This window comes from Lolium perenne, chromosome 2 (genome assembly GCF_019359855.2).
Source record: "Lolium perenne isolate Kyuss_39 chromosome 2, Kyuss_2.0, whole genome shotgun sequence".
NCBI classification, from domain to species: domain Eukaryota; kingdom Viridiplantae; phylum Streptophyta; class Magnoliopsida; order Poales; family Poaceae; genus Lolium; species Lolium perenne.
This window is the reverse complement of record NC_067245.2, coordinates 44,495,390-44,516,870: the sequence shown is the minus strand read 5'-3', so window position 1 is coordinate 44,516,870 and position 21,481 is coordinate 44,495,390. Positions and strand designations below refer to the sequence as shown.

The 21,481-nt window shown below is 44.5% G+C and overlaps 3 protein-coding genes across 3 annotated transcripts; all 3 read left to right on the top strand.

Annotated features, from left to right (window-relative positions):
* Positions 1-4,518: 4,518 nt before the first annotated feature.
* LOC127331974 (dirigent protein 5) lies at positions 4,519-6,758 on the top strand. Its single transcript, XM_051358217.2, has 2 exons — positions 4,519-6,063; positions 6,486-6,758. Exon 1 carries the CDS (start codon positions 4,617-4,619, stop codon positions 5,223-5,225), a length of 609 nt encoding a protein of 202 aa, XP_051214177.1. The 5' UTR covers positions 4,519-4,616; the 3' UTR covers positions 5,226-6,063; positions 6,486-6,758.
* Positions 6,759-8,966: 2,208 nt separating this feature from the next.
* Positions 8,967-9,811, top strand: LOC127331975 (dirigent protein 5-like). The gene has a single exon (XM_051358218.2). The coding sequence runs from the start codon at positions 9,051-9,053 to the stop codon at positions 9,657-9,659; it is 609 nt and encodes a 202-aa protein (XP_051214178.1). The 5' UTR covers positions 8,967-9,050; the 3' UTR covers positions 9,660-9,811.
* A 7,766-nt stretch (positions 9,812-17,577) lies between these two features.
* Positions 17,578-18,487, top strand: LOC127331976 (dirigent protein 5-like). The gene has a single exon (XM_051358219.2). It carries the CDS (start codon positions 17,676-17,678, stop codon positions 18,279-18,281), a length of 606 nt encoding a protein of 201 aa, XP_051214179.1. The 5' UTR covers positions 17,578-17,675; the 3' UTR covers positions 18,282-18,487.
* Positions 18,488-21,481: the final 2,994 nt, after the last annotated feature.

Here is a 21,481-nt window from a genome sequence, read left to right as displayed (position 1 = left end):
TAATTTTAATTTGCAAGTTATTATTTTTAAAACCTAGTAATAATTGTTAAACCCTTATCTCTGAATTAAACCTAATTAGGAGTTACCCTAATTATTAATTCTCGTGGAAGTTAATAAAATGCCAAACCATTAATAATTATGCTTCAAAGTAATTAGTTACCACACCTATATTTCCAATCATCATTTTAGGAGATGTACCATAATTTAGAAACCCTAGTTTCAATTTGAGTAAGACCTTGATCTCATTATTCATGTGATCACCCTAAATTAGAAGCAACTCTAAAACCCTAGTTACGTGTTACATATGATCATGTGAATTTCACCTTACATAGAGAACCTTATTATGTGACCAACAAATACAAGTCAGGATCTACCAACATAGAACCAATTCACATGAGTCATCATTTCATGTCTTTATTTCCAATTTAAAACCAATATGATTCACTAGTATCACCTAGGTATAAACCCTAACTTGTTAATTGAATTAGTACCATTAATTACCACTCCTATGTACCATACCATTAGGATTAACCTCAACCATCAAACCCTAGTTAAACCATGATGATAAACCCTAATACCAACCTTGTGTAGCAAATCACATCACATGCTTCTATCCAACTAAACCCTACTTAGGAAATGATAAGTCACTTAGCTTAGAAACCTATAAAGATTATTTGGTAAAGCAAATATGAAGCCATAGTAAATCCTAGTAGCTAATTTATAGAACCATCTGGATAACCATCCTTTGATATGATATCATAATCAACCATAGTAATAAACCTGCCCATACTTGTTGTATATAGAACCAATTCAACTTAAGCATCCAACTAGTTCCTATTAGTGGAACTAAATGAATTCAATAGTAAACCCTAGAAAGCCATAGCTCCTATGTATAGTAGTTCATATTCTTATTTAACCTGTTCTTCAAAAGTTATTCTTTTGAAGTACAAATACCAATCAAACCTTAGAAGCCCTAATCCTTCTTTGAAATACTCAATATTTCTTAAACAACATGTTCTTCAAAAGTTATTCTTTTGAAGTATAGTATAAGTAATCATCAACCATGACATGTAGAACTTAAAATTGACAACTGTTCTTTACATATTATTCCATCACTATTCTGTATGTGTATGATTGTTATGATGTCTTATATCACTTGGTTATGATGCTAATATAACCAAACCCTAATAAGAACCTTGTTTGAGAACCATTCTAAAAGTGCAACACACCCTAAAGAAATCTTTACAACTCATCCATCCTAAATCATCGAGGTTAGGTTACGCTCGGGACGATTGCATCTCATACTATGCATTATAGCATCTTTGCCAGTTCTTTAAACATTGTCCTTACCGGACGATGATGGTATTTCAGAATTTGGAGTTATCACGTATCGAAGCTTTTGCCTGCATAATCTTGCAGTCAAGAAAGGCAAGTTCATCGCTTGCTCATGTCATTTGAATATTTGTATCAAACTATATGCAAAGTACTATACTTATCACTCATGCATTGAAAAGCAAAGTATTATTTTACAATTATGAATATGACTATGTGGTGGGCAATGGAACCATGGTATGTGTTGATATGGTGGAGGTTCCATTGCATGGGTTATATCACCCTAGGATTAATTACCAATGCCGTCCAGTGATTCTAGCGCCGTACATATCGCGTTATCCATAAGATCTATAATGGCTCTGGGGAAGTCAGCTGTATCTTTTCCCTTCTGCACGCCAAAGGATTGGTAGAGCCGGCGGGGTGTTGGAGGCACTGCCGTAGGTTGGGATAGCCTTTTAAATCCCCATCCATTAGTGATGATGGCTCTACGATCTATGATGGATTGTCCGGAGTACACCATGAGTAAAGCCGTATTATCGGGGGAAGTCTACTGGAGGTGTGCGGTTGGACAAAAGGGTGGGTTTGCAGGGTCGCGGAGAAGGCAGTGATTGGCTTGGATCTTATACTGGGCCTCACACCAAAGGAAGTCTGGACGGGGACATACTCTCGGCCGGCAACATGGTTAAGATCTCTTGTGGGGTAAAGTAACGCACCTCTGCAGAGGGTATCAAGAATTGTGACTGTCACTCCCTGTTCCAGGAAGGGAACTGCGAACGCGGCAGGAAAGGAACTCCACGAAGTTCTAGTCAACCTGTGAAGACTGACGGGCATAGTTTTCAGAATAAAATAAACCTTTTGAAGAAATGATTACAAAAACTTGCATTGGCCTATGACTTTCTGGTCTATGGCTGTATCTAGTGCATGATACACCTATTTCCTAATATGAACTTGCTGAGTATGCTCGTACTCATTCTATCTCGTTTGAACCCCCTTTCTTAGATCAAGGCACCGAAGGAGAAACTACTGTGGAACTCGAAGACAAAGGAGTCAACTGCAACGAGATGAAGAATCCAATCAAAGAAGTCAATTGAGTCAACTTCTGCATCAGCTATAATGGAAACCTAGACTAGTAATAGAAGGGAACCTTTCCCTAATCCTAGCACCTAAGTAGCTAGATTTCTATAGCAAGCCAGTTAGCTCTTAAGCTTGAGTTAGCAACAAGTTAGACTACGAGTCGTTCTTCTGGAGTTTATTTGAAGTTTTACCTCACTGTAAGGTAGGAGGCTGTGTGGATCTTATGTAAACAGTTCGTGTGTACTTCTATAGACATACCTTGGACTCGCATATGTTTCTGTTGTACCACTCTGAGAGATGTAATATGAGTGGAACGGTGTTTCACTTGTGTTATGTCACCGACTTGTGTACTACACCATGCAGTGGTACGCTGGGTCACCGCAGCGCCGGCCCATCCGGCGCCAGTAGTAGGGTGCGCGACTGCGAGTAACCGAGGCCGGTGTAGGCCGCGCGACGGCGAGTAGGTACGGCCGTTGTAGTTTTAGGTTAACTCGACTAACCATCTCTGTAAAGATGGTCCTTTTGGCCAATCAATAGTAATGAAAAAATCTTTTGCTTACCTAGTCACTGCCGCCCGGGCCCGGATGTACCCAACGCGGACATTTTCCGCGACCGCCGAGCGTCCGCCGCGACGCAAACCTGGCGCATATTTGGGCCAGGTTTGCGTCTCCGCGGACGGCCCGGTCACTTTGCGTCGCCCCGCTGGAACAGGCCCCAGACGCATTTCCGGTCACGGCGGACGAAAACGGTCGCTGAGCGACCGTTTGCGTCGCGCCGCTGGAGATGCCCTAAGCAGCTTCCTTTTCATAGTAGCTGCTGCGCAGCTAGCTCTGTACCGGCCTAGCTAGCACATGAATATCAACAGTAAACATAACTCAAGTAGAAGAAAACATCTTGATATTCTACAATCAATCACCAGAACAATTTGAGCTGAGGCAATCTTGTTCCTAGAGAAACCCAGCAACATGCATCTGGGTTTGTTAAAAGGGCAACCGTACAACATTTCAGCATTACAGTCTGTCGCGCCAGTTGGTTTTGTGAAGTATCTAGGTTCACCTGCAGAAACAATTAAAATCAATTGCTTGAGAAAGCCATTTTTTTTGTAATGCTAGTCTTGCAACTCACGGTAGAGTTTAGGTACGTTGAGCTTGTCGACGAGTAAATATCATAAAATATCGCTTTGAAAGTGTAGTGTTGTACTTTTGTGGGCATATTGCGTGGTAAAGGTGCAGTTTGGTGAAATGTTTCCTAAAGTTGGTTAATATTTAAACTAGCGAAAATCCGAAAAGGGGCAAAATCGCATATTGCCATACATGCACGATTCATCTTCTCTGTATACTGGCCTAGTTAGCACATGAATATCAACAGTAGACATAACTCAAGTAGTATCTTGATATTCTACAGTCAATCATCACAACAATTTGAGTTGCCGCGATTTTGTTACAAGAGAAACCATGCAACATGCATCTTGGTTTCTTACAAGAGCAAACATACAAAACGCTTGATGAGAGCTCGAATCTGGGTTCTCTGAAGTAGCATCTGGGTTCTCTGCTAAGGTAATTAAAACGCTTGAGAAAGCCAAATTTTGTCAGAATGCTAGTCTTGCAACTCACGGTAGAGTTTGGGTACATTGAAGATTGAACTTGTCGAGGAGTAAACATCATAAAACTTATGCCTTGAAAGTGTAGTGTTGTAGTTTTGTGGGCACATTGCGTAGTAAAAGTTCTGTTTGGTGAAATGTTTACTAAAGCTAGTTACAGTAATATTTATACCAGCGAAAAGGCAAAATCGCATATTGCCATACATGCGCGATTGATCTTGTAGCCTTGCAGGGGAAGTTTTTCCACATCCAAGGTATGGCAAATTTGGTTCATAGCAGTTGTCCACGCCCATTATGACGCTGACATGGTACCAACCACCAAGACATAACATTTTGCACATGTCCTAGATTAGTCAGCTGGGACGGCGAACGGACATCAACTGAAAAAATAGTCGTTACTTTTTCCACTCGATGTCTATGCTCGGCAGCTTACTTCGACTGGCGACGGTGTGCTTTCTCTGAACCAATCCCATTATTATTGTGTGCTCCACGTCTCTATAAATAGCATGCAGATTCGAGCTCTCATCACAACAGCTGAACATCAACTAGCTCACCTGGGAGTGCTCTTCAGCTAAGCTTGTGATCCAGAGCTGCACTACTCGATAACAACATGCAAGGCCTCGCGCTCACGTCATCCTCCAGCAAGATCGTGCTCGCGATGTTCCTGCTCGGCTTGGCGGCTGGTGCCGCCGCCGCCGACGGCCGGAGGCGGCACGTCTCCAGAAGCCCCGACGAGCCGTGTAAGAAGATGACGCTCTACTACCACGACATCCTCTACAACGGGGTCAACAACTCAGCAAACGCGACGGCGGCGCCGGCAACGAAACCGACGGCACTGAGCACCGTGTTCAACCCCAACGGCACCTACTTCGGCATGCTGGTGGTGTTCGACGATCCGGTAACGGAGGACAGGGCGCTGCCAGTGGCCGGGGAGGAGCCGGCGGCACGCGCTCAAGGATTCTACTTCTACAACATGAAGGAGACGACCAGCGCGTGGTTCGCCTTCACCCTCGTGTTCAACTCCACGGAGTCTAAGGGCACCCTCAACCTCATGGGCGCCGACCTCATGGACGAGAAGACGCGCGACTTCTCCGTCGTCGGCGGCACCGGCGACTTCTTCATGGCGCGCGGCGTCGCCACCATCCGCACCGACGTCATCGAGGGCTTCTACTATTTCCGCCTGCAGATGGACATCAAGCTCTACGAGTGCTACGTCTGAAACTCTCATCGGACGTTGAAGGTGGAATTATTATGCTAGCACATGCGCGTGCCAATTAGGGAGTGAATAAAATAATGATGGCTTCCCATTCCATACATTTTTCTTTCACGGTTAAATTGTCATGTGAGTTATATATAGCTTCTTTTTATAACTTACATATAGTTCAAATGAAGGGTTTCTCGTGCCACCGTTTACTGTACCATTTCTCATCTTAAATCAATATCAACCAGAAAGACTAATCATTTTTCTTTTGAGAACTCTCAACCTTTATTCATGTATCATCAGGATGAATTTTGCTTCAGTGCCAGTTAAGATCGCAAAACCTCTAGTGGAGCAACAATCATCAACACATCCTACCCAGCCGGGCACAAAAAACCGAAACCGAAGACCGAAGCCGAAATAACCGGGACCGAAACCGAAATACAGGAAAATTCGGTGTTCGGTCATACGATCGGTCTTGCCAGGCAACTGACCGAAATATTTCAATACTGTTCGGTTGTGTCGAGCAAACGACCGAAGCGACCGAAGCGACCGATCATTTCAGCCCAGCAGCCCATTCGGCCACTTTTCTAGCTCCACTCCAGCCTCCAGGCCTCTTTTCACTCTCGCTTCGTTCCTCATTCGACCCTGGACAACACACAGCAGAGAGACCTGCCCTAGGGTTGCGCCGCCGCCCCATCCTCCTGGAACAGCGAGCGCCGCCGCCGTCCGACGCCCCGGCCGACCGGCCAGCACTCCAGGCCTCCAGACGCATCTCCTTCCCGCCGCATCTCCAGGTCTCCAACTCCGCGTCGGCCGGCAGCACGCCACCACAGGGATCCGGCCAGCAAGTGACACGGTAAGAAAAAACCCTCCCTGCATCCAATGTTCTTTAATCTGCTCCGTGAGACTGCTCATCTTCTAGTGTTATTGTGCTACTGTGCTAGTGTCTAGTAGATGGAGATCTCTGATCCGTATTCTATTTCTATGGCATGGTCTCCAACTGCAACTGGTAGAAGATATTAGATCCTCGCCTTGTCATCTCTGGATTGATCTCCATATCTCCATATTATGCATGTTCTATTTCTTTATTAGCTAGTGTTATACTGTTGTAAAATATACTGCTACAATTAGACAGTTAAACTGATGTATTTCGATTGCTGTAAAATATAGTGCTACTGGCTACTGCTAGTGTCTATTTGGACTAATATTTATGTTTAATTCTACTGGTTAGTTGTGCACTTGTTTACTCAGATGTACTTGTCTTCTGTCTGTTTGTAGATGGCATCCGAACCTGAGTATGTTCTTGAGGATGAGCTGAATGCACGTGAACTTGCCCTTGCGAAAGCCCGTGAACATACTGTAGATGCCCATCTAATTAACATACTGTAGATGCCCATCTTATTTACATACTACTCCTGCCCATGTTGTTTACATAAAATCATTCCTGCTGTGCTCCCATTTGTAAACTGCTATTTGTAAGCTGCTCCCATTTCCTGCTGTCTGTAACGTGTTGTGAACTTGTGAATTGTGATATACTGTTCAGTTTCCCCATTTGTGTGCTCCCATTTTTATGTACATGTGCTATCAGCCTGCCATGTTGTGCTAGTTTATTCTTCTGCTAGAAATTATGAAGTGAAATGCCTGAAATAATAACGTGTTGTGCTTCCATTTCTTGTATATATATATATGTTACACTTTCTCTATTTGGTCTATATGGTCATGACCGAAGACCGGACCGAAAAGACCGAAGACCAAATACAGAAAGACCGGAAAGACCGAATGTATTTTGGGTAGCATTTCTGGATGACCGAAATTTGTGAAGACCGAAAAGACCGGACCGAGCAAACCGAACAGACCGAACGCTCGGGCAGATCTGCATCTGTCTAAATGCCAATACCCACAAAAGGTGACTTGTGGATTGTCAAGCCGGTGTTCAAAGCCCATTTAACATAGCGCATAATACGCTTAACTGCTTCAGTGTACCTCACTAGGCCGAGCGAGGAACTGACATACCTTGTTGATAGCAAAAGAAATATATGTGCATGTCAAAGTCAACTATTCTAAACCACCAACAATACTATTGTACCAGCAAGAATCTTCAGTACCCAATGGTGAACTAGTATCTCGAGCAAACCGATCCGTAGGAACCAGTGGATTTGAAGGAGTACTAACTGAATGAGGAAGGTCAAGTGCATACTTACATTCAGTCAGTGTCATGCCCCCATAAGTGTAAGACGCTTCAAGTCCAAAAACTAGGACAACACACCAAGGTCCTTAATAGGAAAAGAGTCAGCAAGAGAGCGTACCAGATGGTTAACAACAACATGATTAGAGCCAACAGTGACAATAACATCAACATAGGCCGGCATGTAAATCTGAACATCATCGTGGGAGAAGATGAACAAAGACGTATCAGTCTTGGAGGAAGTGAAACCCAACTGACACAAATGAGCAGCTAAACGGTGTACCAAGCTCGAGGAGACTGCTTAAGCCTATAGATAGCACACTGTAACTTACATCCATGAGACGGGTGCCAAGTATCCTCAAAACCGGTAGGCTCCTCCATGCAAAAAAGTATTGCTAACATCAATCTGACGTAGGATCCAACCTATATACAACAAGAGAAAGAACCAAACTCACGGTTCCTGGGACTGAACGTGTCATCGTAATCAATACCATGCTGCTGAGAACCACGAGCAACGAGACGTGCCTTGTGCTTGTCAACCGATCCACACTTTGGAGATTTGAAAATAACTACTTAGATCTACACTTTTGTCATTTTTGTGTAGCTTAAAATATAATGTATTTGAAATTGATATTTTACACGTTCGTGGCATACATCCTTGATTATATGCTGATTTTTTCATAATTTTTTGAAACTCAAAAATATGATTTTTATTTTTATTAAAAACAAAATCACGGGTGCCTATGTGCACCAAATCTCTGTCGGAGTGTAGCTTCTCAAGGGAATCAAAGACTGACATGGCTAGCTAAAATAGCGATACAAACTAGGTCTGAACACATATGGCTAGAGGTGGGGTTGCTGGTCAACAAGATGCTCAAATCTCCTGGATGAGCGATATGGGCCGGACGCCACACCGGGAGGAGAAAAATGCTCAACCATCAACACTTAGCATTATAGCCTTCATCATGTGGGTTAGTTTTCTGAAGTAACATCTGAGTTCACTGCAAAATCGATTAAAAGCAATTGTTTGAGAAAGCCATTTTTTGTCAGAATGCTAGTCTTGCAACTCACGGTAGAGTTTAGGTACATTGAACTTGTCGAGGAGTAAATATCATAAAACTTATGCCTTGAAAGTGTACTGTTGTAGTTTTGTGGGCACATTACGTAGTAAAAGTTCTGTTTGGTGAAATGTTTCGTAAAGCTAGTTAATATTTATACCAGCGAAAAGGCAAAATCGCATATTGCCATACATGCTCGATTGATCTTGCAAGGGAACTTTTTCCACATCTAGGTATGTCAAATTTGCTCGGGTCATATATAGCAGTTGTTCACGCCCATGTTGACGCTGACATGGTACCAACCACCAAGACGTAATATTTTGCACATGTCCTAGATTAGCCATCAGGGACGGCGAACGGATACCAACTGAAAAAATAGTCGTCACTTTTTCCACTCGATGTCTATGCCCGGCATCTTAATTCTACTGGCGACTGTGTGCTTCATGTGAACCAATCCCATTATTATTATCTGCTCCACGTCTCTATAAATAGCATGCACGTTCGAGGTCTCACCACAACAGCAACATACACGACAGTGCTCTTCAGCTAAGCTTAGTGTCTAAGAGGTTGAGATCCAGAGCTGCACTACTTGATAACAAGATGCAAGGCCTCGCGCTCACGGCATCCTCCAGCAAGATCGTGCTCGCCATGTTCCTGCTCGGCTTGGCGGCTGGTGCCGCCGCCGCCGACGGTCGGAGGCGGCACGTCTCCAGAAGCCCCGACGAGCCGTGTAAGAAGATGACGCTCTACTACCACGACATCCTCTACAACGGCGTCAACAACTCAGCAAACGCGACGGCGGCACCGGCAACGAAACCGACGGTGCTGAGCACCGTGATCAACCCCAACGGCACCTACTTCGGCATGCTGGTGGTGTTCGACGACCCGGTAACGGAGGGCAAGGCGCTGCCCGTGTCCGGGGAGGAGCCGGCGGCACGCGCTCAAGGGTTCTACTTCTATAACATGAAGCAGACGACCAGCGCGTGGTTCGCCTTCACCCTCGTGTTCAACTCCACGGAGTCTAAGGGCACGCTCAACCTCATGGGCGCCGACCTCATGGACGAGAAGACGCGCGACTTCTCCGTCGTCGGCGGCACCGGCGACTTCTTCATGGCGCGCGGCGTCGCCACCATCCGCACCGACGTCATCGAGGGCTTCTACTATTTCCGCCTGCAGATGGACATCAAGCTCTACGAGTGCTACGTCTGAAACTCTCATCGGACGTTGAAGGTGGAATTAATATGTGCTAGAAGATGCGCGTGCCAATTAGGGAGTGAATAAAATAATGATGGCTTCCCATTCCATACATGTTCTTTCACGGTTAGATTGTCATGTGCGTGGTATATAGCTTCTTTTTATAACTTACATATTTTTGGTGTGGCAACATGTCCACTGATCTCTTTAATTATATATCATCATGGGAGGGTATAAGGGTACAATACAACGTACATGTACATATGGCGCAAACACTGTATACTGATTCTAACACTCTCGGACTCTCCTCAATTTAAAGTAGTACATACAAGATTTAGATTGGTCCTGAAGCGGGCTAACAACTGTCATGTGACTAGTTTAGTAAATACATCTGATCAACTGAAGAGATAAACCTCACCTCTAAAGTACCATCACCTACTCACTCACGCACAAATTGGAAATCAATCTAAATGTGCCTCGTGCGAGCATGGAACAATGAATTTGCAGTTAGGTAAGTATCCCCTCAGTTATTAAATAAACCATAAGATGGGGACACGCTGATGGCAAACTCTAAGTTTTTGAGCAAAGAATCTACTCAAATGGCTTCAACAGCGCCATTTGCCAATGCCTTATATATACTCTTCCTCTTTGTACTTGACCACGAGGCAGTAGGATGTTTCTTCAAACTTCGTGATACAAGATTAGACCCAACGAAGATCGCAAAACCTCTAGTGGAGCGACAATCATCAACACATCCTACCCAGTCTGCATCTGTCTAAATGCCAATACCCACAAAAGGTGACTTGTGAATTGTCAAGCCGGTGTTCAAAGTCCATTTAACATAGCGCATAATACGCTTAACTGCTTCCCAGTGTACCTCACTAGGCCGAGCGAGGAACTGACATACCTTGTTGACAGCAAAAGAAATATATGTGCATGTGAGAGTCAAATATTCTAAACCACCAACAATACTATTGTACCAGCAAGAATCTTCAGTACCCAATGGTGAACTAGTATCTCGAGCAAGCCGTTCCGTAGGAACCAGTGGAGTTGAAGGAGTACTAACTGAATGAGGAAGGTCAAGTGCATACTTACATTCAGTCAGTGTCATGCCCCCATAAGTGTAAGACGCTTCAAGTCCAAAAAATAGGACAACACACCAAGGTCCTTAATAGGAAAAGAGTCAGCAAGAGAGTGCACTAGATGGTTAACAACAACATGATTAGAGCCAACAGTGACAATAACATCAACATAGACCGGCATGTAAATCTGAACATCATCGTGAGAGAAGATGAACAAAGACGTATCAACCTTGGAGGAAGTGAAACCCAATTACCCAACTGGCCCAAATGAGCAGCTAAACGGCGTACCAAGCTCGAGGAGACTGCTTAAGCCTATAGATAGCACGCTGTAACTTACATCCATGAGACGGGTGCCGAGTATCCTCAAAACCGGTAGGCTCCTGCATGCAAAAAAAGTATTGCTAACATTAATCTGACGTAGGATCCAACCTATATACAACAAGAGAAAAAAACTAAACTCACGGTTCCTGGGACTGAACGTGTCATCGTAATCAATACCATGCTGCTGAGTGAAACCACGAGGAACGAGATGTGTCTTGTGCTTGTCAACCGATCCACACTTTGGAGATTTGCAAATAACTACTTAGACCTACACTTTTGTCATTCTTGTGTAGCTTAAAATATAAAGTATTTGAAATTGATGTTTTACAAGTTCGTGGCATACATCCTTGATTATATGCTGATTTTTTTCATAATTTTTTGAAACTTAAAAAATCTGATTTTTTAAAAACAAAATCACGGGTGCCTATGTGCACCAAATCTCTATCGGAGTGTAGCTTCTCAAGGGAATCAAAGACTGACATGGCTAGCTAAAATAGCGATACATACTAGATTACTAGGTCTGAACACATACGGCTAGAGGTGGGGTTGCTGGTCAACAAGATCCTCGAATCTCCTGGACGAGCCTGTTAAACATACGATGTAGTTTCGTATAGGCTTTGGTCTATCCCGACTCGTACATGACCTTGAGTGCCTTCCGTATTGTATAGGAGTTCTCCCTGTAAACGCTAGCACCAAGTGCATATATATATATGAGATAACGAAGCCTCGGGAAAATTATCCGAGTAGACTAAATCATGTTTTCTACATGGTATCAGAGCCAAGAGGTCTTGAGTTCAAGACCCTGCTCGCGCAGTATAAAAAAACAGAAAAAGATTCTGCGGCCTGTGCACCGATCCCACGCTAAAGACTAAAATAGCCTAGACGTGAGGAGGAGTGTTGAATATAAATATAGTACCTAGCCTCCTTCTATCAGATCGGTCTTTTGGTTGAACTGGCTAGTGCATCAATCTTATATGGTATCAGAGCTCCCTCTTCTGATACGTCTACCTGATCGATAGATCGAGAAACACATCCCCAGGCTGCCGTGCTGCCGCTGCCGGTTCTACCATCGCCGCTGCACGCACAAGCGATTCCCGCGTCGTTCTCATGGCTTCGCCGAGTTATCCTCAGCTGAATCTCGGCGCCCCGCTTACGGACAAGCTGACGCGGACGAACCACCCAATGTGGCGGGCTCAGATTCTGCCCGCCATCCGTGGCGCCCAACTTCTAGGGCTCCTGGACGGAACAGATGAAGCGCCGGTGAAGACGCTGGTCTAGGCTGCTGCCGAGAAGGATAAAGAGCCAACAACGATCCCCAATCCTGACTACGCAACGTGGCTTGCGAGGGATCAGACCGTGCTCCAATACATCTTCCAATCCTTGTCTCCCGAGATCATGACGCATGTTCTCCGGCTTGAACTCATTGCCGCTGTTTGGCAGACGCTTGAAGCTATGTTCGCCTCTGTCAGTCAATCCAAGATCACAAATTTGCGGGTTGCAATCACGAACACAAAGAAGCTCAACCTGACCACGTCGGCTTTTCTCACAAAGATGCAACGAATTGCTGATGAGCTTGCTGCCGCCGGACGTCCCGTTCCTGAAGATGAACAAGTCTCTTATATACTCGCTGGTTTGGGTGGGTCTTACAACTCCCTGGTGGCTGCCATTGGCATTAACACAACACCCATGTCTCTCAGCGATCTCTATGCTCATATCCATGCCTATGATGAGCGTCAGCTTATGCTTCAAGATCAGCCAGCCACAGATTTTGAGACCACGGCTAACCTAGCCTCCCGTCAGCAACGTTCCCGCAGCTTCAGCAGCGGTCGTGGTGCGCCTCGAGGTGATCGTCGTGATGATCGTCGTGATGATCGTCGTGATGATCGTCGTTCGGATCGCCATGAAGACCGGCCCTATGGTCAAGGCAGGGGAGGAGGTGCGCCCAGAGGAGGAGGACGTGATCGAGGACGTGGCCGCCGTCGCACCACACCATGGGTCAATGTGACGTGCCAGATATGCAACAAAGAAGGTCATCCCGCCAAGGATTGTTGGCAGCGCTTTGATGAAGACTATGAGTCCTATGAGGACAAGGAGGTTAATGCGGCCTCCTATGGCGTGGATACAAACTGGTACTCGGATACCGGTGCTACTCACCACATCACTGGTGAACGCAACAATCTAACTATGCATGACAACTACAGAGGCTACGACAAGGTTAACACCGCGAGTGGGCAAGGTATGGATATTACTCATGTTGGTAATTCAATAGTTCGTACCCCTGTTCAAAATTTTCATCTTCGCAATATCCTTCATGTTCCCCGTGCCTCTAAAAATCTTCTCTCTGTTCACCGTTTTACCTATGATAACAGAGTTTTCATAGAATTTCACCCCTTCTATTTCTTGATTAAGGATCAGGTCACGAGGAAAATAATTCATAGAGGGCGATGCGTTGGTGGTCTTTACCCTCTTATCTCATCATTGGTGTCATCATCTTCATCACAGAAGCATGCTTTTGTTGCCGTCAAGCTCTCTCAAGCGAAGTGGCATAGTCGCCTCGGTCATCCATCATCTATTATTGTTAGCCAAATAATTAGCAAGAATAAACTCCCATGTGTTAGGGATTCCACTTTAGAGTCAGTATGTGATTCGTGTCAGCGGGCTAAGAGTCATCTGCTACCCTATCCCGTTTCCACTAGTGTGTCGACATCTCCTCTACAATTAGTTTTTACTGATGTATGGGGACCTGCTAGTGTGTCTGTTGGTCGTCATGAATACTATGTAAGCTTTATTGATGATTATAGCAAGTTTACATGGATATATCTTCTCAAGAAAAAATCTGATGTGTTCAATGCCTTTATCAACTTTCAAAAACTTGTTGAGCGTAAACTTGGCAAGAAAATTTTGACCGTTCAGTCTGACTGGGGAGGAGGATATGTAAAACTTCATAGTTTCTTCCAAACGCAGGGCATCGCTCATCACGTCTCTTGTCCCCATGCACATCAACAAAATGGCTCTGCAGAGCGCAAACACCGTCACATTGTTGAGGTAGGATTAGCTCTTCTTGCTCATGCTCATATGCCTCTTAAATTTTGGGATGAGGCGTTTCTCACCGCTACCTACCTCATCAATATGCTCCCAAGTAGAATCATCAACAATGACACCCCCGTCAATCGACTCCTCCATACTAAACCACAATATTCCTCTCTACGTGTGTTTGGATGTGCTTGTTGGCCTAATCTTCGACCATACAATAAGCGTAAGTTAGCTTTTTGCTCCACACAGTGTGTCTTCCTAGGCTATAGTCCTCTTCACAAGGGAGTCAAATGTCTCGAGGTATCTTCTGGACGTGTCTATATATCTCGGGATGTAGTATTTGACGAGGCTGTGTTTCCCTTCAAAACACTTCATCCTAATGCCGGTGCTCTTCTTAAAAACGAAATCCTCTTGCTTCCTCCGAATCTTCTCAATCCTGAACATGGGGAAGAATTTATTGATGATACACACATGACTAATGTCTCTACTAATTCTTCCTCTAGTCCTTCGTGTGTGGTTCCACAGGTTTTTGCCAGAACAATGATGCAACATGGTGAAGATTCTATGCAAAGTGCTGCTCAAAATACTGCAAACAGTGATTCAGAAGGTGCTGAACACGGTGCTGATTTTTCCTCTGGATCGCGAACTCAATCTGCCTCGAATCATCACCCTGGGCAGACCAGCAGCAGGAGCCGTTCAGCGTCTGCAACCGCGGCCGGGTCGGCTGCCCACGACGCATGCACGCCGAGCGATTCCCGTGGTGCCACGCTCGCGCGGTCCCCGCCAGGCAGGACAGTGGGCGGATCCTCTGCGTCTGTTGACTCCGCATCACACACCCGAGCCATGCATCAGGCCACACCGGAGACCTCCGGATCCCCTGCGGCCACTCCGGGGTCCAGCGCTGTCAGCCCAGATTCTCCTGATGTCAGCGACGGGGGAACCGGATCTTCTGTTTCTTCTTCTCCTGTGGCTTCTCCTGTGCAGCAACCGCAGCAACCCTCAAATGTTCCACCTCGACCGAGTACACGGGCGTCGAGAGGTATTGTTAAACCCAAAGAGTATAAGGATGGCACTGTTCGCTGGATTTTGTCAGCCACTACAGATGAACCTGCTAATCTTGATGATGCTCTTAATGATCCAAATTGGAAAGAGGCTATGGATATAGAATATGATGCTCTTATCAAGAATAGAACCTGGAATATGGTTCCACAACGACAGGGCACCAATGTCATTGATTGCCGTTGGGTTTACAAGATTAAACGAAAATCGGATGGATCTATTGATAGATATAAGGCGAGGCTAGTAGCCAAACGTTTTAAGCAGCGTTATGTCATAGATTATGAGGATACCTTCAGTCCAGTAGTTAAAATTGCTACTATTCGACTTGTCTTGTCAATTGCCTGTTTCTAGGGGATGGAGTTTGCGACAGTTAGACGTCAAGAATACGTTCTTACATGGTGTTCTAGAAGAGGAGGTTTACATGAGACAACCACCTGGGTATGAGAACAGATACAATCCAAATCATGTTTGCAAACTTGATAAAGCAATTTATGGACTGAAACAAGCACCTCGAGCATGGTATTCTCGGTTAAGTTCACAGTTACTAGCTTTTGGCTTTGTTACTTCAAAATCTGATACATCACTGTTTATCTATCGCAAGGCTAGCGTTACTGTTTTTATGCTCATTTATGTTGATGATATCATAGTTGCAAGCTCTTCACAAGCTGCAACAGATGCACTACTCAAGGATTTGAGTAAGGAATTTGCATTAAAAGATCTTGGTGACCTTCACTACTTTCTTGTAGTTGAAGTTCAGAAGGTTGATGATGGACTAGTTTTGAGGCAAACAAAGTATGCACAAGATGTTCTTGCAAGAGTTGGTATGGTAAACTGCAAGGGTTCTTCTACACCATTGTCATCCTCAGAAAAAATCTCCGCTCATGAAGGTGACTTGCTTGGTCCTGAAGATAGCACCAGATACAGAAGCATGGTAGGTGCGTTGCAGTATCTTACTCTTACTAGACCAGATATTTCATATGCTGTCAATAAAATATGTCAGTATCTACATGATCCCACTACTCTGCACTGGACTGCTGCAAAACGCATCATGAGGTATATCAAGCATACTGCTGGTGTTGGACTAACGTTTGCCAAGTCACGGTCTACACTGGTTAGTGCCTTCTCTGATGCTGACTGGGCAGCTTGTGTAGATGATCGTCGTTCCACTGGAGGTTTGGCAGTTTTCTTTGGGCCCAATTTGGTTTCCTGGAGTGCAAAGAAACAAGACACAGTGTCGAGGTCCAGTACAGAGGCTGAATACAAGTCTGTTGCTAATGCCACAGCTGAAGTGATTTGGGTACAATCCTTGTTGAAGGAGCTTGGAATAAAACTGACCCAACCGCCATGTTTATGGTGTGATAATTTAGGAGCTACATATTTATCAGCTAATCCTGTTTTCTATGCAAGAGCTAAGCACATTGAGATTGACTTTCACTTTGTCAGAGAAAAGGTGATGAACAAGCAGCTGGAAATTCGGTTCATTCCTTCAAAAGATCAAATAGCTGATGGTTTCACTAAACCGCTTCCAGTTCGTAGCTTTGAGCAATTTAAGCGTAATCTCAACTTGAGAAGTTGTGATTAAGGGAGGGTGTTAAACATACGATGTAGTTTCGTATAGGCTTTGGTCTATCCCGACTCGTACATGACCTTGAGTGTCTTCCGTATTGTATACGAGTTCTCCCTGTAAACGCTAGCACCGCAAAGTGCATATATATATGAGATAACGAAGCCTCGGGAAAATTATCCAAGTAGACTAAATCGTGTTTTCTACAAAGCCGATGGTGCCGATATGGGCGGGGCGCCACACCGTGAGGAGAAAAATGCTCAACCATCAACACTTAGCATTATAGCCTTCATCATGCGGGTTAGTTTTCTGAAGTAGCATCTCAGTTCACTGCAAAATCGATTAAAAGAAATTGCTTGAGAAAGCCATTTTTTGTCAGAATGCTAGTCTTGGTACATTGAACTTAATTGTCGAGGAGTAAATATCATAAAACTTATGCCTTGAAAGTGTAGTGTTGTAGTTTTGTGGGCACATTACGTAGTAAAAGTTCTGTTTGGTGAAATGTTTCGTAAAGCTAGTTAATATTTATACCAGCGAAAAGGCAAAATTGCATACTGCCATACATGCTCGATTGATCTTGCAATGGAAGTTTTTCCACATCTAGGTACGTCAAATTTGCTCGGGTCATATATAGCAGTTGTTCACGCCCATGTTGACGCTGACATGGTACCAACCACCAAGACGTAATATTTTGCACATGTCCTAGATTAGTCATCAGGGACGGCGAACGGATACCAACTGAAAAAATAGTCGTCACTTTTTCCACTCGATGTCTATGCCCGGCATCTTAATTCTACTGGCGACTATGTGCTCCCTCTGAACCCAATCCCATTATTATTATCTGCTCCACGTCTCTATAAATAGCATGCACGTTCGAGCTCACACTACAACAGCAACATACACGACAGTGCTCTTCAGCTAAGCTTAGTGTCTAAGAGGTTGAGATCCAGAGCTGCACTACTTGATAACAAGATGCAAGGCCTCATTGCCACGGCATCTTCCAGGATCGTGCTCGCGATGTTCCTGCTCGGCTTGGCGGCTGGTGCCGCCGCCGCCGACGGCCGGAGGTGGCACGTCTCCAGCAGCCCCGAAGAACCGTGCAAGAAGATGACGCTCTACTACCACGACATCCTCTACAACGGCGTCAACAACTCAGCAAACGCGACGGCGGCGCCGGCAACGAAACCGACGGCGCTGAGCACCGTGATCAACCCCAACGGCACCTACTTCGGCATGCTGGTAGTGTTCGACGACCCGGTAACGGTGGGCAAGGCGCTGCCGGTGGCCGGGGAGGAGCCGGCGGCACGCGCTCAGGGGTTCTACTTCTACAACATGAAGCAGACGACCAGCGCGTGGTTCGCCTTCACCCTCGTGTTCAACTCCACGGAGTCTAAGGGCACCCTCAACCTCATGGGCGCCGACCTCATGGACGAGAAGACGCGCGACTTCTCCGTCGTCGGCGGCACCGGCGACTTCTTCATGGCTCGCGGCATCGCCACCATCCGCACCGACGTCATCGAGGGCTTCTACTACTTCCGCCTGCAGATGGACATCAAGCTCTACGAGTGCTACGTCTGAAGCTCCCATCTGACGACGTCGTTGAAGGTGGAGTAACAGTGTAACACATGCGCGTGTCAATTAGGGAGTGAAGAAAATAATGATGTCTTCCCATTCCATACATGTTTCTTCCACGGTTAAATTGTCATGTGCGTGATTACAACGTAATGACACATATATATATATATCACTCTGTTTTATAATATAAGGCGTTTTAGCATGGAACAGAGGCAGTGTCTTCCTTTTTACTTACATGTGTATCGCTTAAATAAAGGTTTTTCTTCAGTTCCATGCAGGATGTGCCACCGATTAATGTACGGCATTCTTTTGGCAATCAATATCTTTTATATTTAAACTAGCAAATAGTACATGGCCAATATACTACAACGATTATAAAATAAATTCTATTTTTTTATATCTTCGAACTCTTTGTTTTTCCAAGACAGAATCTATTACTTTTCTGAAGGAAGCCGTAAAAAAATGAAATAGATATCAAAGCACAGACCTGTAAATACCCGAGGGGTGTTCTCTCAACTACATTCATGTCCTTCCCACGCCGGCGACCCGCGGGCCGACTAGGGGAAGGCGCTGGTGCCCACGAAAGGTAAGGGTTACTGTAATCTGTACTACTGCAGCAAAACTTCCCATATTGCTTGGCTAGCTGGATTCGCCCAACGTAAAAATGGCCGGTCTTAAAAGGATTGTATCATAATATGAAGCATCCATGGCCGGTCCCAAGATTTCGGGTGTCCAACCAGCATCTCAGTAAACATGAAAATCATTACAAAAATATCTTAAAATCTATCTTATACACACTCTAGGGCATCGAAAAACAATATTCAAATCAAACTACATACTCCCTCGATTCCGGTTTAATCGACGTGACATACGATACATACATACTAGCTGGCAGCTAGCTGCCTTGCTACCATTCACGTCGATTTAATCGGAACAGAGGGATTATTTATTAATTCCATTTGGATTATTATTCCGATTTGGCATTTTAATATTTTTATTTTTGTACATGCAAGACTCGTAGAACAAAAGTTCAAATATTGTGCCTGTTGCAAATTACTTGTAATAACACTATTTCAAACTATAGGTGTTAAAGCTATGAAAGATACATGACCATCATATATATTCTCATTGTTTCATGAGATGTAAGCAGATGCTTTAAACACTAGTTGAATCCAATGACGATGTTGCAACAAATTGATTTAAACCTGAATTTTGGTAACACATGGTTCAAATCAGCAAGGAACACACCTGGAATTTGGATCGCTAGACAAAAAATCCGAAGAAAAGATAGATGAGCATAGAAGTTCAGTCACAATTTTTGGGGAAGTCCCTGGTCACAGAAATTGGAGACTAATCGTGTTAAATTAGTGCAAAGATGATAAGAATACGATGAAGTATCAGCGAGAGAAACATTTACCTTGAAGAATCCACACCAACTAAACATCTCCCTCTGTACCTTGATACCGAGAGGGCAGTGAAAGCCAAAAGATACAAAACAAAAAATGCGACCTTACCTTGTCGTTCATAATAGACCAAAAAATGGTTAGTTTTAGAGCGTGCACTTGCGCTGACAATAACGTCGCTTGGAGGTGAATGGAAAGAATAACAATTGCGACCTTACCTTCTTGTTCATTGATGGCGGCTAACTGTCCGGCCAGCGAGGTATGTTTTTTTTTTTTTTTTTTTGAGAAATCCCAGTGAGGTACGTGAATTGAATCGATGCTGCTACTTCACTTGGGCCTTGACTAGTGGACTGCAGTGAGTGATTTCAGCAGTCAAAGTGGGGCCAGGCCCAATGGATTGGGCTGCTCTGAGTTCTTCTAGATTGTTTTTGCGTTGTTTATTGCCAACATGGTTGGGCTTATATTCTAAAACAAAACATGGGGTACCACTAGCTGGAGACCGACTTTGGCGAAGGAAAATTTCATCCTGCACAACGTCCCGCTCGCGCGAGTAGAACAACAGCAGTTCTAGTACTTACGTCCACGCACGTATATCCACATACGTCCGACCGCGCGCACGAGAAAGTACAAGTACAAAAGTACAATCGCACACACGAGAAAGTACATGTACACTCATGCCAACGAGCAATTACAGGTACAGATGTACAGTCACGCACACTAGAAATTACATGTACAGAGGTACAGTCAAGCACACGAGCAAGTACTGGTACCGAAGTACAGTTGCACACATGAGCAAGTACAAGTACAGAAGTACAATCACACACACGAGAAAGTCTATGTACAGTCGCGCACACGAGAGTACATGTACAAAAGTACAGTCACGCACATGAGAGCAAGTACATGCACAAGTACAGTAGCGCACATGACCAAGTATAAGTTCAGAAGTACAAGTAAAGTAGCGCACACGAGTAAATATAGTCAGTGAGTAAAGGGAAAAATCTCCATCAAATACACTAAAAACAGAAGTACTTATCAGTTGAAGCACGAGTACTATTAGGTACACACCACGAGTAACCATACTAGTATGAGAAGTACGAAAAAAGTATGTCAACACCTATCAACACGGGGATCTAGTTTTGAAGATCTCGACGCAACGATCTCAAAAGTGAGAACAGTTCGTAATTTGGACCTACGGTTCTCAATATATTTTCATTTTCTTTTCTATCCTCCCTCATCGCCACCTTGCTTCCCCTTGCGAGACGTGACGAGCAGAGAGACAACTTCCCAGGAATTTTATGGCACCACAGCGTGCCACTTGTCGCGTGCGGAGCGAATTGCCTTGCCTTCGCGAAGATCGTTCTTTTTCTAACGATTTCGAAATATGGTCTAAACTTACGGTACTCTAACTCACATGTTTGCCTCCTCCATTGATCTATCATATTCGAGTGTTCTTCCTCTGGCCTCTAACCACCTTTCATGGTGGCATCAAAATCATATAGTAGTGGTACATACATATATTTGGTTGCGGGAGTGTGGTGACCCTGCATAACACTGCATGTTGTAGTATGCTAGTCGTTGATATAACATTCACGAAGTAACAATCCGCAAATATTACATCCTTCAGAGTAGTACAACAGAACATAGCAGGTCCATAACTCATTCATTTATTATTACAAACCATATGTACATATCATCACGGAGTTCCTCCTGGGTCTAGAGAGGAATACTCCTGGGTTCGAGGTGAACCCAGCTTAGCTTACAATATAGAAGTCTTAGCAGGTCATACATTTATTCTCCTTG

What these genes read in the sequence shown, in the direction of transcription:
- LOC127331974 (XM_051358217.2), top strand. Translation starts at nt 4,617, where the DNA reads ATGCAAGGCCTCGCGCTCACGTCATCCTCCAGCAAGATCGTGCTCGCG.
- LOC127331975 (XM_051358218.2), top strand. Translation starts at nt 9,051, where the DNA reads ATGCAAGGCCTCGCGCTCACGGCATCCTCCAGCAAGATCGTGCTCGCC.
- LOC127331976 (XM_051358219.2), top strand. Translation starts at nt 17,676, where the DNA reads ATGCAAGGCCTCATTGCCACGGCATCTTCCAGGATCGTGCTCGCGATG.